Here is a 14,898-nt window from a genome sequence, read left to right on the forward strand (position 1 = left end):
CGTCGATGTGGCAGACGAACAACCATAGAGAGCCTAGGTTTAAGAGAGGGAACAACGAAAACCATGGCGAGCGTTTCGGCAGTAAAATGGCGGAGGCCTCCCGTGCAGGTTGGGTGAGTGGCAAGGAGGATAGCGAGCGGAAAATGGCGGAAGCTGTACGAGGCGGAGACGCTTGCGGACGGCCGACGCCTTCGACTCTGTATGGGATCGTTCAGTTCGTCGTTTGTGAGCAGGGCAAGCTAGGGCGTGCGAAGTATTTCCAGCCTCCCTGGCGCAAACGGCGGCTTTCATCAGATCCCACTCGATGAACGATTCGATACAGACTCCTCCCAGCTTGTATTGCAAAGGTGGCTCATGAACCACGTGACCGCAGTCAAGCATTCGGAAGCAGTCTCAAATCTAGGCACGCTATAGCAAGCCGGGACGCCGTGCAACAGGTCGCGTTGGAAGGTCATGCTGCGTCTCGTCGACGTCCCACATTGGGACGGCGTATAGATCATCCCCTCAAACAGACGTTATGACTAGCTTGACATCTATGTTTAGGAGTTAGGCTTGCGAAATTTTTTAGCACTTCGGTTGTACCTGACAAAATCTTCTACGTAGAATGCGGACGGCCAGTTGCATGGTGTATGCCACTATGAGTTACTTGATCACGTGGTTTGGGCCGGTATGGGTTACGAGGTCACGTGGTATCTGCCACTGCCACGCCACTGGTTACGTGGTCACGTGGCGTGTGTCACTGTGGGGTACCTGTTGTGTGTCACTATGGGTTACGTGGTCATGTGGTGCGTCCCAATATGAGTTATGTGGTCACGTTGTGTTTTTCACTATGGGTTACGGAGTCAATTATGTGTACCCCTTTAAGTTTCGTGGTCACACAGTGTCTGCCGCTATGAACTACGTGCTCACGTAATTTGTACTGCTAATTGCTGTGGGCTATGTGGTCATCTGATTTCTGCCACTATAGGTTACGTGGTCCCGTGGTGTGTTCAGTTGTGAGTTATGTGGCCACGCGGTGTGTGTCACTATGGGTTGCGTGGTGATGTAGTGCGTTCCAACATGGGTTATGGAGTCACTGGTGTGTGCCACTGTGAGTTTCGTGGCAAGATGGTCTTTGTCATTATCGGTTACGTGCTCAGGTATTTGTGCCGCTATGGGTTACGCGGTCGCGTGATTGGTGCCAGAGTATGTCATGTGACAAAGTGGCTTGAGGCTAGGTCACGCATCAACAACTTTCCTGGATACCAATGCCTTGCTGGGTGTCCAACAACAACTGAACAACAACAATCATCGCATTGTTCCCCGGGAATATTTTATATGACAGTCTTAACATATATCAATAAGCAGCGATTAATGTTTTTGAACGAGTATAGAGTTTCTTTCCATTGAATCCTAAAGGCCATATTCACAATATTATCTATTTATGCTTTTTCCTTGACAAATGATCGTAATGTTCCCGAGGACTGCAACTGCCTGGGTACCATAAAACGCAAATAAACTCGAATTTGAATATTTCACTGAAAACTTTTTATTTCACGGACTGTCCCAGAACAATAGCCATGTAATCTAACGATGCCAAGTGGCGTCATATCCTGCAAAATTTAGTGGAACGTAAGCTCATTAAGTTTTGCCGGTGGGCGTACAAATTGTCAATACAATTTTGCAGGATGGGGGAAGGAGGAATAAAACGGGGAGGGGGGAGTGTTCGTGAATCTAGGTTACTATAAAGGAAGTTGTCACCGTGTTGCTCACCCAGAAAATTGCGGCTGCCATCTAAGAAATACGACTGCCCAGTTACGTGTCTATCACTCAGCCAGTCACGACCCGCCATCGAAACAAAAACATGGTGGAGAGGGACTGGTCGGTCATACATCCAGCCAATCGCAGATCGCCGCGGCGTTATTATAACTGTCGGTTTATATACATTCAACCCACCATGCGTGTTTTCACGAAACAAATCGGAACCCTTCGAGAATCGTACGAATCTCTCGACGGTTCAGTCATTTGTTGGCGCTACTCCGCACGAGAACATGTTCTCAATTTTTTTGCTCGTGCGTGCCACACTCGTTCCCCGGTGTTCCGTACAATCAGCCAGTGCGACCATCGGGCTGAACTGATGGGAAACTCAAGAGAAAACCTTGAGAAGAGAACGTATGTTTCCTTCCCTCCTCCTCCACAACATGGGACATTTTGACGAATGCCTTCTCCGCGCTGCGCTGGCCGCTCGAGCATATACGCGGAGGGGGACAGAGGCTCGCCGATATTGCCGCCGTCGTGAGATCTGCCGCTCAACAGGCGTATAGTTTCGCGTTCATATTGAAGGAGGCAGCGGCTGTTGCCGGCCCCGCGCTGCACTGCGCTCTCTGCCGAGCCGGGCGGGCGACGTTTCCCGTCTCTCGCAATTTCGACGACGCGGGGACTTGCTCGGAATCGGCCAAGCGAGCCCCGCTTCTAGGGACGACGACGACGACGACGTTTGACGCGGCAGCTGCGGAATCGTGGGGTGGCTATCCACCGACGCGCGCTTTTTCTAGTCCGGGACGTCTGTGACGTCCGTTTCGGGTCGAACGTCCGTCGGAGGTTTCCGCCGGTAAGGACGGTTGCGGCAGTGCCCACACCGGTCTCATCCCAGTTCGGCTGAAGGTAACCATTCTGTTCATAGCTCAGTTTGGCCGAAAGGGCCAATTTGGCTAAAGGCTCAATTTGGCCCGAAGAGCTGATAGGCGCTTCCATGTATGAGACATCTACAGCAGATGACGATTTAACCATCTTTGAACTGCAGTATGCGCTCCGACACTGCAAACGCCGAAGTGCACCCGGCCCAGATGAAATCACGTATCAAGCATTGAAAAACATAGACCAAGCTCGTCATCCTCAACTGTTAGAGGCACCCAACTCAATATGGAAAACAGGCATTCTGCCTATGACCTGGCTAGAATCAATTGTAATTCCGGTTTTGGCATGCGGTAAGCGAGCCACTCCTCCTCGTCTTATAGACCTGTATCCCTGACAAGCTGCCTGGGAAAACTGCTTGAGCACCTGGTCTTGAGGCGCCTGACATGGCACCTAGAGAAATCACAAGCGATGCCACACCAGCTGTCAGGATTGCGTGCGAAGAGGTGTACTGCAGACGCAATGGGCGACTTGGCATCTGCACTCGAAGTGGCAAAAGCACGCCGCAACATGCTTCACTGTGTCTTTTTAGACATAAAATGGGCATTTGATACACCTCCGCATAATGCTATCCTCCAGTGCCTCAGACATTTCGGAGCAAAAGGGAAAATGCTCAAATATATTCAGGCATTTCTCTCTGGTAGATCGCTCCGGGTCAGGGTCCCGGGAGCACTCAGCAGTCCACGTTCTGTGACTCAGGGCGTTCCTCTGTGAAGTGTCCTTAGTCCTTTACTTTTCAATGTGGCCATGGCAACTCTTCCAAACTCACTTCGCCAGCAGGGACCGTTCCTTGTGCAGATATCCATCTATGCAGATGATGTGGCTCTTTGGTGCGCTGGCCCAACACGAAGGGCAAGGTAGATTCGTTGTCAACTCCAAGAAGCACTCAATACAATCTGCAATGCCATTGAGCAGCGCTGCTTTACCGTCCGAGGGGATGCACCCCGGAACGAGCGCTGCAACTCAAGATGACTGGGATGCCAGTCAAGAGAGTGAGGACACAGAGATATCGTGGGTTGTTGGTGGATGATCGGGTAACCTGGAGACCGGAAGTCCGCAAAGTGCTATCCAAGTGCCACAGCCTTCTCGGAGTTCTGCGGTGCCTCCGCGACCATACCTGGGGAACACCACAGCACGCCCTCCTTCAGTTATATAAAGGTTTAATCCTTTCCCGCCTTCATTATACTCTGCCACTTCTCAACATCGGACCAGCAGAACAACGTGAAGTTGAAACATTTCACCGTGTGGCACTAAGGATGTACGTCGGACTGCCGCGATACCCAGGAAACGGTGCCACACTCGTTGCTGCCGAAGAATGGCTTGCTTTTTGTCCGGGCTGATGAGCGCGCCTGCCATCCCTTTGCGAGAATTCATGGTGTGTCCTCTGGGGGTTCACTACTTTCACACGTGCATTCAATGAAAGGGTCTGAGGTATGGTAGGTTGAGATGTCAGCAATTAACTTGAGAGGCTGAACTTTGTCTGCATCATGCTTTGATTGCAAATCAAAACTTTCTGCCGTTTAAAAGTCCCGAAGCATCTCGCCGAAATGGAGATTCTGGCCAAACTGTTCATTTAGCCAAAGCGAAAAGCCATACTGAACACTTAGCCTAAATGGAGCGCCCAGCCGAGTTGGTTCTTTCAGCCAAACTGAGTCATCAGCCGACTGGATCCTCAAAAAGTAGCGCCAGCCCCCCTCCCCTTTATGGTCGCCATTTTGGTTTATGGAATGAGCAGGTTTTACTCATTGTCCTCTCCATTCTCCAACCGATCTAAATTCTCTGGTGACGGGTAGCTTTCTGGAGACGTTTCTTGAATACCGAGATTTCGCTATCCACACACCGGGGAAGGAAGCACACATTTCCGCACCGCCGTCACACGGGGCGGCGCCACACTAGCAGCAAGATGTCGCCTCCCAGAGGCCGTACTTGCGAACGTCTATAGACGACAAGGCCTTACGGCTGGATTTTCTTTATCGCCCACGTGAAACCATCGAACGACACTGAAGGGACACCAAAGGGATCTGCGTCAGTGTTCGGCTGCGACTAGTGCTGAATGAGTGAAGTGCCGTTGGAACGTAAAATTCGACACCGAGCTGTTCAATTCTTCACAATTTCAGCGCCTAAATTATTATCTGCAGCCTTTTTTTACCCAAACTAGCTCGACGCCATGATGAAAAAAAAAAGTTGTATTACGTAATCAGGGGCTTACGTTCGTCTCATTGGAACAGCGAGGTGTACAGTGGGCGATACAGCTATCACGCCCTTGACCTCCGTATTCTTTTTCTTATTTCATCGTGCATGCTAAAGTACTACACTGAAGGTTTCTGGGTGAGTGGTTGCCCCACTTAGCACTCCATTACGCTAATAGTTTCAATATAAAAAAAAAACATCCAGCTGGGAGAGATATCGCAAAAAAGTCTTCGAGTCGAGTGCTCGTGCTATCTGTGTCAGAGTTAGTTGCAGACCGCCAGTTTAGTGTCGGCGACAATCGCCCAATCGTAAACATAAGCCGCAATCGCATTTAAAGAGCAGCGTGGTGTCTTACCGATTCCCCAGCCCACTCCCCCCCTTTTTTTACCGTAGGCAGTCAGAGCATTAAAAACAATGCACAATGCAAATTTGAAAGGAATATGTCCCGACAAAAGACTGAGCAGCAAATACAGTTCAGCTCGTTTGAAATGCTTTTTGGAAGTATACTGATAGTCACTCATGTTCCACTCTCTCACATTCAATCGGTTAAAATGTTAGATGGTGGTAAATAAATTACTCGCTAGATCGGTAGGCTGATGGACGAACTGCACATCCCTAGTATTTATGTTATACCATATAGTTTACAGAAAGGAGTTCATGTTATAGAGCGACTCAACTCTTTGACTGCAAGCCACTGCGGTGGTGCTGGCGCTTGTTTGTAAACAGCGTGTTGATAATATACAACTTATGCTGCAAAGAAAAAAAAAAATTTCGATTACGCGATAACAGTACCACTCCAAGGTATCTCCCTCACGTAAAAATGCTTCGGTTCCCCATATCTCGGCAAACCCCGACTGCTTGCGGCCTGGCACGGGGATGATCGTTCAACCTCTCAGTCCCCATCGTCGGTGGAGACGCGAATGACTTTATCACCGACCCTGTGTTCTCTCTCCCACCCTCTCATCCCTCGGGGAGTGAACGAAGAAGATTTGGGCAGGACGCAGCGCGGGAGAGAGGCACAAAATATAAAGGGAGAGGAGGGCCAAACCTTGGCGTGCGCCGGCGGCGACCGTACCGTACCCTCCGTCCGCTTAATCAACGGTGCGTCCCGCTGGCCCTGCAATTTGGAGCCGCCCATTTTTTCATTCCGGGACCCCGGGGTCCGAACCCTAGGTCCGCCCCCATTATCGGATTATGGTCTGGGGCTAGGAGGACCCCGGATGAAAAGGAGGAGGGGGGCACAACGGTGTCGACCCCCCCCCCCCCCCCCCCCCTTGTTCTCTTTTCGGGGACGTGCATTTTTCATGCGAGCGACACGGGCCCTTGTCTGCGAACACTGGGTTTGGGGGGGGGAGGGGGGCACCTGCGTCGTTCGGCGGATCGTCGGAACATATTTTTGGGACGCATGACGCGCTCGATACATGGTTGCGTTTGAGCGTGTCTGTGCGTGTGTGTGTAACGAGCATCCCCTTTTTATCTCGTAACAAAACGGTGGGGTTAAAACCCTCGACGCGGCAACGACCCGTTCTCCGATAAGGAGGGACTTTGAGGCTGATCTATACTCCTCGAAGGTTTTTCCTTTGGCTCGCGTCGCTCCGAACAGCTCGCACGACCTAACCGCCGCTGCGGTGGAAACTTTGGCTTTCTCGGTTCTCTGAGTGTTTGCGTGTTTTAAATGATCGACTCCTGAAGGGTGTTCCCACGCGTCGTCAGTCCGAGCCCCGAGGTGTTTCGATGCCGCCCTCTTATGACTCCCTTCCGTGACGTGACGACCGGGTTTTTTGCCTCCCTGTGACGTCACGAGTTGTAGTCCTAGCCAACGTTATTAGATTAGCTCGGTTACGGAACTGCTCATAGACGCCTGGATGCACGAGCAGTGGCCCCCTTCACTCACCACGACTCACCTCCCGTCATCCGACGCGCCACAAGGCTGCCATGGTAACTCCAGTGTATTCTATGGGATACGTAGGTTTCCAAGCACAGCGTCTAGATGGCGTTTCACCGTACTCTATGGAAAACGCAGTTCGTAAACAAAAATATAGATGGCGCTTCGAACGATGGGAGGCGGACTGAAGTGAGTGAGGGGGGGGGGGGGGGGGGGGGGTACGCCCTTCCGCGGGAGTTCCACAACTGAGGTAATCTACTATCATCAGTCCCGAACGACAAGTTCGATGGTGTCCGTGAAAAACACGGTGGAAGAACTGGAGTCGTTGCGTTCTTAAACCGACACGGTCAACATTGCTAGTCCTACGTTACTCTCATTTCCGTCGATGAAAGCAAACTTCATCCAACTACTTAATCCGTCCTCTATCAGGTGCTGCCTGATGGATGGTGCCAGTCCGTCAGTGTGCTCCTTAGAGAGCCTACATTGCAGAATTTCCAACCGCTCTCTCGGGGTTACGTGGTTTAGGGCTGCGTTTGCGATACGGGCCGCAAGGAGGTAGCGAACGCGTTGGTCGTCTGCGAGTGGTTCCGCCTGGATGGATGGAGCAATGTTCACCCATCCGTTTATCCATCGAAATGAGGAAACGCCATTAGCCGAAAGCGTGCTGGGCGTGTTAAAGGGTGTCTTCACAAATTCGAATTGGGCTAATGTGGCCAACCAGAAGCCGGAAATAATACCCTGGTGGTGGTGGCGAGAAACAAAATTAATAAGTGCGTCGGAGTAACTCGCGGTGACTGAAAATATGGTCCACGTGGTGTTTCAATCGCAGTCATCCAAATCATGGTGGAAGAGTGCGACTAGCGGAGCGATCGACGTAATCCGTACTCCAGGCGCCGAGGGCCGGGAATCTGCAATCCGACCAAATCATGGTGGAAGAGTGCGACTAGCGGAGCGATCGACGTAATCCGTACTCCAGGCGCCGAGGGCCGGGAATCTGCAATCCGAGCGGTCACACTCTGTTCGAGCAAAACAGAGTTCGAGTGGCACATTCGTTTCTCACATCTTTCTGCGTGATCGCGTGATCATAATCGAAACATCACGTGCACCCTATTTTCAACCATGAAGTGTTACTACATTTACCGCCGAATTCAGAAACCTCACTCAAACTACACTCAAACTAGAGGGCCCCTCCACTTCCTCGAGGAAGTGGAGGGGCCCTTCAGTTTGAGTGTAGTTTGAGTGAGGTTTCTGAATTCGGCGGTTAGCGGTTAGCCCTTACGTGCTTCTTAAAACTACATATCTACGATTAAAAATGTTTCTCGCTGCTACCGCTAGGGGATTTTTTTCGGCTCCTGGTTAACCAAGAGAGCATGTCAAGCCCTCTTTCTGCGTCCGGTGCAGACCCTGGCTCTGCCTGCTTCTCTCGTGGAGACAGATGCAAAGCGCAAGTTCGTCTGCTTCTTCTTGCAGGGGTTGTGGTGAAGTTAGAACGCCGATCTCTGATTGAAGAATAGTGGGTAGGCCTTAAGGCAGCTTGCTTCGAGGTCTACCCACTACCCTTCAGTCAGAACCAATCAGAGCTCGGCGTTCGACGTCACCACAGCCCATGCAAAAGAAGCAGACGAACTTGCGTTCCGCATACCCTTTGTAACGGGCGGTGGCGGGTTATAGTTATAGTTGTAGTTTGCGCCACCTAGCCTTTCCGCCTGTGTTCCTTCTCGCCGCGCGAAAGCGCAGCGCACGCGCACTTGCGACAAATCTCCGCAGAAAGCGTCCGCCATTACTTTGCAAACGCTCCCGATGGTTTGCGATGGACCCGCTCTGCAATCTAGGCCCTCTAGTGTTCTCCGGTTGTAAGCTCAGTCACAACCCGTCGTAACGCAGGAGGTCGCGCTCGGACGCGAACGTGTCAATCGGCCTTTAACGAAGCAAGAATGCTCGTGCTGGAGACCGAGGGATCTTCTTTCAGTTCTAATCCCGCCAGAGGCAATAGAGTTATTATAGTTACGAATATTACCGGGCCTCCTTTCGTACCGACCGTCAAGGTATAATCGTCAACGTCTCTTGACTGTCGAACCAACAAACCTGCTCGTCCCTGTCACCAGCGATATCATATATGCAGGGTGATTCAAGGAGACGCCAGGCTCTTTAAATCGACCGCAAAATTCAGTTTCTTAACTTATCGCGCTACGACTTTGTGCAGCGTTGCCCACGGATGGTGCATTTCCTTTTTGTAAAATTTGCAAAGAGCGAACTTACCTGAGGAAAAAGTAAAGAAAGAAAGAGGCTTAGCTCCTATGAAAATGCAGCGAAGCCACCGGTCTTCAAACAACACGGCGCCGTTTCGCACGGGAGACAAGAGATGGCGCAAGCGGTCGCGACGCCAACTGCCGCCAACGAACCAGCATACGACGCCGAGAGCCGGCGTCTTTAGCAGACAAGCAACTGCAGTTCCTTGTTGTTACCGAGCCAGTTTTTGTTTCTGCGACTGTCGACGCCTGCGGAACGCGCGCCGCTTTTGAGTCGAAAAGATCTAAATACGCCGGCTCTCGACGCCGTATGCTCGTTCGTTGGCGGCGTTCGTTGCGCCATCTCTTGTCTCCCGTGCGAAACGGCGCCGTGTTGTTTGAAGACCGGTGGCGTCGCTGCGTTTCCATAGGAGCTAAGCCTTTTTCTTTCTTTACTTTTTCCTCGGGTAAGCTCGCTCTTTTGCAAATTTTACAAAAAGAAAAAATGCACCATCTGTGGGCAACGCTGCACAAAGTCGTAGCGCGATAGGTTAAGAACCCGAATTTTGCGGTCGATTTCAAGAGCCTGGGGCCTCCTTGAATCACCATGTAGATGCTCGGAACTGCCCACGTCCCGAGCTAGTTATGCCGCCGTGTACTCACCAGATATTCCCTCGTAGGTCCACCAGTCGTCCCAGTTGGCAAGAACTCCTGCAAAAGACAATTGCGCTTTTCAGAGAAAACAAAACAAAAAAACATGCCTAGCTATCTTAGATCTTCCCTAGTATGATCATGGCAGTATGTTTACAGAGAACGGCAGAGCGTGTCCTTGAGCACGTTCGAGTTGCCCGGTCTAATTCTGCCGGATGTCTCGTCTCTCCTTCTCCCTTGCTTTCTGCCCTCATAGAGCGGTTTGACGAACCCCCTTTTCTCTTACACTAAGCCGCGTTCCGCCATATTGATTTCCATCGTCTGCCACCTTCCCCATTTGGTTGTACGAAGACGATTAGTTATGGGCGTCGTTTTTGGCGTTTGCGAAACGCGGAAGTGTGCCGAGTGGCTCTGTCGACGACTGAAGTCAAAACGTGCGGCCGAGGACTCACCGTGCCCGTTACCGACTATAAGTTACGACGCAGTTTTAGCTCGTTAGTTCGTCGAAAATGAACGCGTTACTGGGATTCGTTACTGTCCGACAAGTGCAACGAAATACCTTTACCGTTGCTTTCAAAATCTAATGACCGTAACGTTTGCGTTACTTCCGATTTCAGTATCATCTGGCAGCGCTAAGCCGTAGATACGAACTTGCATGGACAACGATTAAACTTTTACGAAGTGATTTCGCGGCGTTTATTTTATTTCAAAATCAAATTTGTACAATGTTTTTTTTTTGTTTTTTTCTGACCGGGTTGGAAGAATGATGCCGCGGAAAACGTAATATTTCCCCTTTTCGGCCAAGTTTACAGAATTCAATTTAATAGGGCGTTTTAAAGCAGCGTACGCAAAAAAAAAAAAAGTGCGTATGCAAAGAATAGCGTCTTCATGACTGCGCATCCGTCGAACGCGAACTGCGGTTTGCGCCTTTGCGCACGCTATCTTAGCGTACGCTATTTTTTTTTTGGAAATTACGTGCGTACATAAAGAGTCTGTGCGCCGCTCCAAGAAGGATTCGTGATGTGAAGTCGGCTAAAGTCAAGAATAGCACAGTTAAAAAATGGCGGCTCTCAGGACCGCGACTGCGGCCGCTTTGGCGGCGTTGTGAGCACGACGTCGGCGGGATCCTCGCGACTGCGCTTTCCAACGCAGGACGACAAGGCACTCCTAGGGTGGTGCGCGTCACGAACAGTTTGGAAGACCCAGCGAGGTAAGCAACGATCGCCGGACACTTGCTGCTTGCGACGCGCGAGCATTTCTCGGCAAAGGTGCGGTGTCGCGAAGGATCAGTACACGAGACCTCTCTTGCCGAGGCGATGCAAGCGGAACCGGTCGGTCGACCGCTTACCTCGCATTCTCACAAGTAAGCTAATCTAAAATGTTACTCTGAACAACGGAAAAAAAAACTATTTTTTTCTTGAGTAACAGAATCTCGTGTGTGAAATATAAGTTGTTACTTTACCTTGGTGGCGTTGGGAGCGCCAGATGCTTAGTATTTTGCCGTCGCGACGGAGAAGCGCTATCCCAAAACACTCTTGCCAAGCACGCGCTAATGCAAGTGCTAAATTTAGCTCTAGCGTGCAATTCCTCACGTTACACAGTACACAATTTGTTTGTTTTTTCCGCTAAAACGAACAAAACATTATTCTAAAGTAACAAGTAACGTAATTTAATGGACGGTACACAGAAAAATGCAACGAAAATAATTACCGGTTAGTCATTAAGAAGACACCTAACGCGTACATTACTGCGTCACTTCTAATGACACAGGCTTGATCATGTTGACATAGACCGGGGACCACCCAATGTGCCGCGCACAAACCGGAAGCAATTTAGTTCTTTTCCCAGGTTAAATATAGTGAAGAAACCGAATAATTTTATTTTCCGCGTGACGTCGCTTTTCCCCGCTAGATTTAGCCGAAAAACTGGATTGGTGTTTAGGTCATGGGACGTCAGTAGGGAGTTTTCGTAAACAGCGTTGCTTCCTCCGCTAAGCGTTCCGCAATGAAGAAGTTGCCACTGCGCCTGCGCGCCGGTAGCCTTGACTGTGGAGTTCCCGCTATCGTCGAGTTTCGGAGGGCCTTGCGGGACGGCGAAATTGATTTACAAAAACTCCCTAGTTTCTCCACCGAATTCGGCGTAGAAGCTGTAATACTTTATTGGTCACGTGGCATCAGGTCACGTGACGTCGATTGAGCCCGTTAAATTTAGCGGGAAAACTGGATTGGTGTTTACGTCACGAGACGTCGTCAGAACGCGAATTTCGCCGCTAAATTTGGCATTTTGGGATTGTCTAGCGCTCCCAGCGTGCCGCTCGCGCACGACGCTCGTTCATGACGATTTTCTCATAAAAAACGACTCATAAAACACGTTCCGCGTGTTTCCTCCAACGTTTCCTCCAACACTGCTTTTAGTTCACCGACAGACGACGAGACACTTTCGAAGAAAAGAAAAAAAAAGTGGGAGGGGGGCCTGAGGGGGCTCAATCCGGAAGCAATTCGACAGCTCTTTGAACCCGATCCGACTAGGAGAACCTTAGATCCGACAACTCGTCAAGCGTCTCTCTCTCTCTCTCTCTTTCTTTACATTGATCTCTCCTCCCTCAAACTCTCCGCCTCCAGCTTCGGGACTCTCCTCGTGTGAACCCACGTGGAGAAGAGGTGTCCCGTCCGTCAGGGCTGCTCTCCCGTCCCTCTCCCTCACGTGGTCATGGCAACGCGTCCTCGGGGGACCTGTCGCCGGACACGCACGCTGACGCAGCAGAACGTGTCACCCGCGAGTCACGCTCCCCCTCCCCCCTCCTCATTCCTCTGTGCGTCTCGGACCTGCAGTTCAAACCCGCCGAACGGGCGAACCATCTCCTCCCCGGAATCTGGATGCCCGAGATTCTTTCTTTTTTTTTTTTTTTTTTTTCCCCTTCGAGTTTTGCAGGATTGGTTTCTTCGAAGAACGGACCCGACGCCGAGTGGTGTCTATTGCCGTCGCTTCGGTTTTGGGTAGAGGCGAAGTCAAATGATAGCGGCAATCGAGCAATTTTTGCCCAAAAGAAGAAACAAACAGCCGCGTTTTGTTTAGTCAGTCGCGTGATATGACAACGTCCTTCTAAAAACTGGATAATAAATATCCCTGTGGGTATACATTGACTGCCACTCAGTCACACTGTCATACAAAATACACGGCGTTCTCTGCCGACATGATGACGAAACATCTGGGGTATGCCTCGGGGAATGTTCGAAGCACGGCATCTTCCCGCATATGTATGCTTCGAAACAGCTTTGCGGAAAGTTTGTGTGCGACCAACATGTGACCGTCGTGCAGGGAACAAACGCGCCTCGCGGGCATGTGGCTGCGGACATTGCGGCATTTGTTGATGCATCCGTGACGTCACACGCCTTTCTCACCGCTCGGTTGGCTCTTTTGACCGCGCTCTGACTTGGGTGAAACGTAAATGTAGCTCCAAGTACATGACGTTACCCGTTCGCTATTCGGATCGGGTTCCATGTCCGGTCTGCCATGGTCACTTTAAGGAACCCGGGACGTCGCTTACAAATCGCAATGTTCTCATTTCGTGAAAAAAAAAAAAAAAAAAAAACTGAGAAGGGAACTTGAAGATAAATTAGAAGAAACTGAAGAAAGGTGACAGACAAGCGTCTCTTGCTCTCGTTTCTTGCTTTGCGCATCGTTCTTCGGTATTGCTGTCGGCTGATGCCGCAAGCTCCTTCGCTATGCTTTGATGGTAAAATTACGCGGACATCGCCACGCCTTGACCATTTTAAGCAGTTAATAACTATACCTGTTTCCCCCCTTCCCCTTCCTCTCCCCTCCCCTCTCTTGTGTTCTTGACAATGTTACGCGCACATTTTTTTTTTTTTTATCTAAACAAACGTGTTTAACAAATAACATTAAGTAACCCGAAATGCCGCTCTTTTTTGTTTTGTTTTTCTGTGAAGACACCCGGTGATTTAGAACGGATATATGTTATTCGTTTCCGGGGGGGGGGGGGGGGGGGGGGGGGGGGGGGACGGGAGGGACACGAAGTCCGAACCGCACCTTAACAATGTTTTTCTTGTTTGCTTGGAGCTCACAAACAATACCACCTAGGAGACGAGGCCCGAGCGTGACGTCATCGTTGGTCGATCTCCGACCCGCCCCTAGCGGTCAACATGCTCAAGCTTCGTCGCAAGGTGGCCGACGCGTCCGTCATGGCGTCACCGTCTGCTAGCGTCGCGCTGGCAGACGGCGACGCCACAAACACAACGGACGCGTCGCCGCAAAGCGGCAGACGCGTCCATCTTGGCGTCGCCGTCTGCTAGTGTCGCGCTGGGTAGTGAGACGCTGCGGGACGCGTTGCCGGCGACGCTGACGCAAGCTGGGGAGGCGTGCGTGCATCCACTTGCGATGAAGTTTGGGGATAGGCCTAGCCCCCGTGTTCGAGGTGGTATTTGCAGAAGCCAATGTCTCCCTCCCCACTTCTTGTTTATGTAGCGGCCGTAGAAACAGTCACGGGCTCCGTTCTGCGCTGCTTTACGAGTCCGGGGTTGAATCCGGGCGACGCCATAAATCGGCCCTGGCTCGCCGAGCGCGCAGCCTTGCACCGCGCGTTCGTCCGAGGCTTTAATCAGCGCCGGGCTGTTTGTCGGCCATCGCGTCAGCAGCCCTGTCGATCGCACGGCCGTAAAGACGGATCCCGAGGAATGTCAACAACTCAGGCGGTCCCTTTTCGATTTTTTTGTTCTCCCTTTTTCTATTTTGTTTCATTTTGTAATGTTCAATTTTTTTCTTGCAATAGCAGGAATTTACCGGACGCCATTCACGGCGCGTGCTAAGAGCGAGCGCACACTTATGGTCTGATAAGACCGGAATCTTGACGGTATTCCACGTTGCTTTTTAACGTGTGGACGCTTCTGGTCGTGCATGTCACCGATGGCCGCGAGTGAATGACCCTTGGCCCTAACCCCTGGCTAAGACCTGCAAACTGTGACTAAGGTGCCTTCGTGTACGTTTTCCGTATGGTGATGAATGACATCTAATAAATTGTTTTTTCAAACTTTTTTTTTTAAGCAGATAGAAGAGTTTTTTTTTTTGTTTGTTTGTTTTTCTTCTGGCACGAACTTCTGACCGGGCTGAGGCCGCATTTTGTTTCCGGTAATTTCTTTGTACTTTCTAGACGAACGGGTGCTGTTGTCGTCATCAATTAAGTACTACAAAGAGTGTCACCACCCTAAGCAGAAGTACACTGCGGCAGTCTGCCCCTGACATGTATAAGTTCAC

General features: G+C 50.8%; 1 protein-coding gene across 1 annotated transcript in view; it reads right to left on the reverse strand.

Moving 5' to 3' along the window:
- Positions 1 to 14,898, reverse strand: part of LOC8038837 (carbonic anhydrase-related protein 10) — a 97,348-nt gene that overhangs the window by 56,928 nt on the left and 25,522 nt on the right. The window contains exon 2 of the mRNA XM_029984383.3: positions 9,640 to 9,687. Coding sequence (XP_029840243.1) covers positions 9,640 to 9,687 — 48 coding nt within the window. The remainder of the gene's footprint in view (positions 1 to 9,639; positions 9,688 to 14,898) is intronic.

The sequence above is a fragment of the Ixodes scapularis genome, unplaced genomic scaffold (genome assembly GCF_016920785.2).
Source record: "Ixodes scapularis isolate PalLabHiFi unplaced genomic scaffold, ASM1692078v2 PGA_scaffold13__105_contigs__length_92229423, whole genome shotgun sequence".
NCBI classification, from domain to species: Eukaryota; Metazoa; Arthropoda; class Arachnida; order Ixodida; family Ixodidae; genus Ixodes; species Ixodes scapularis.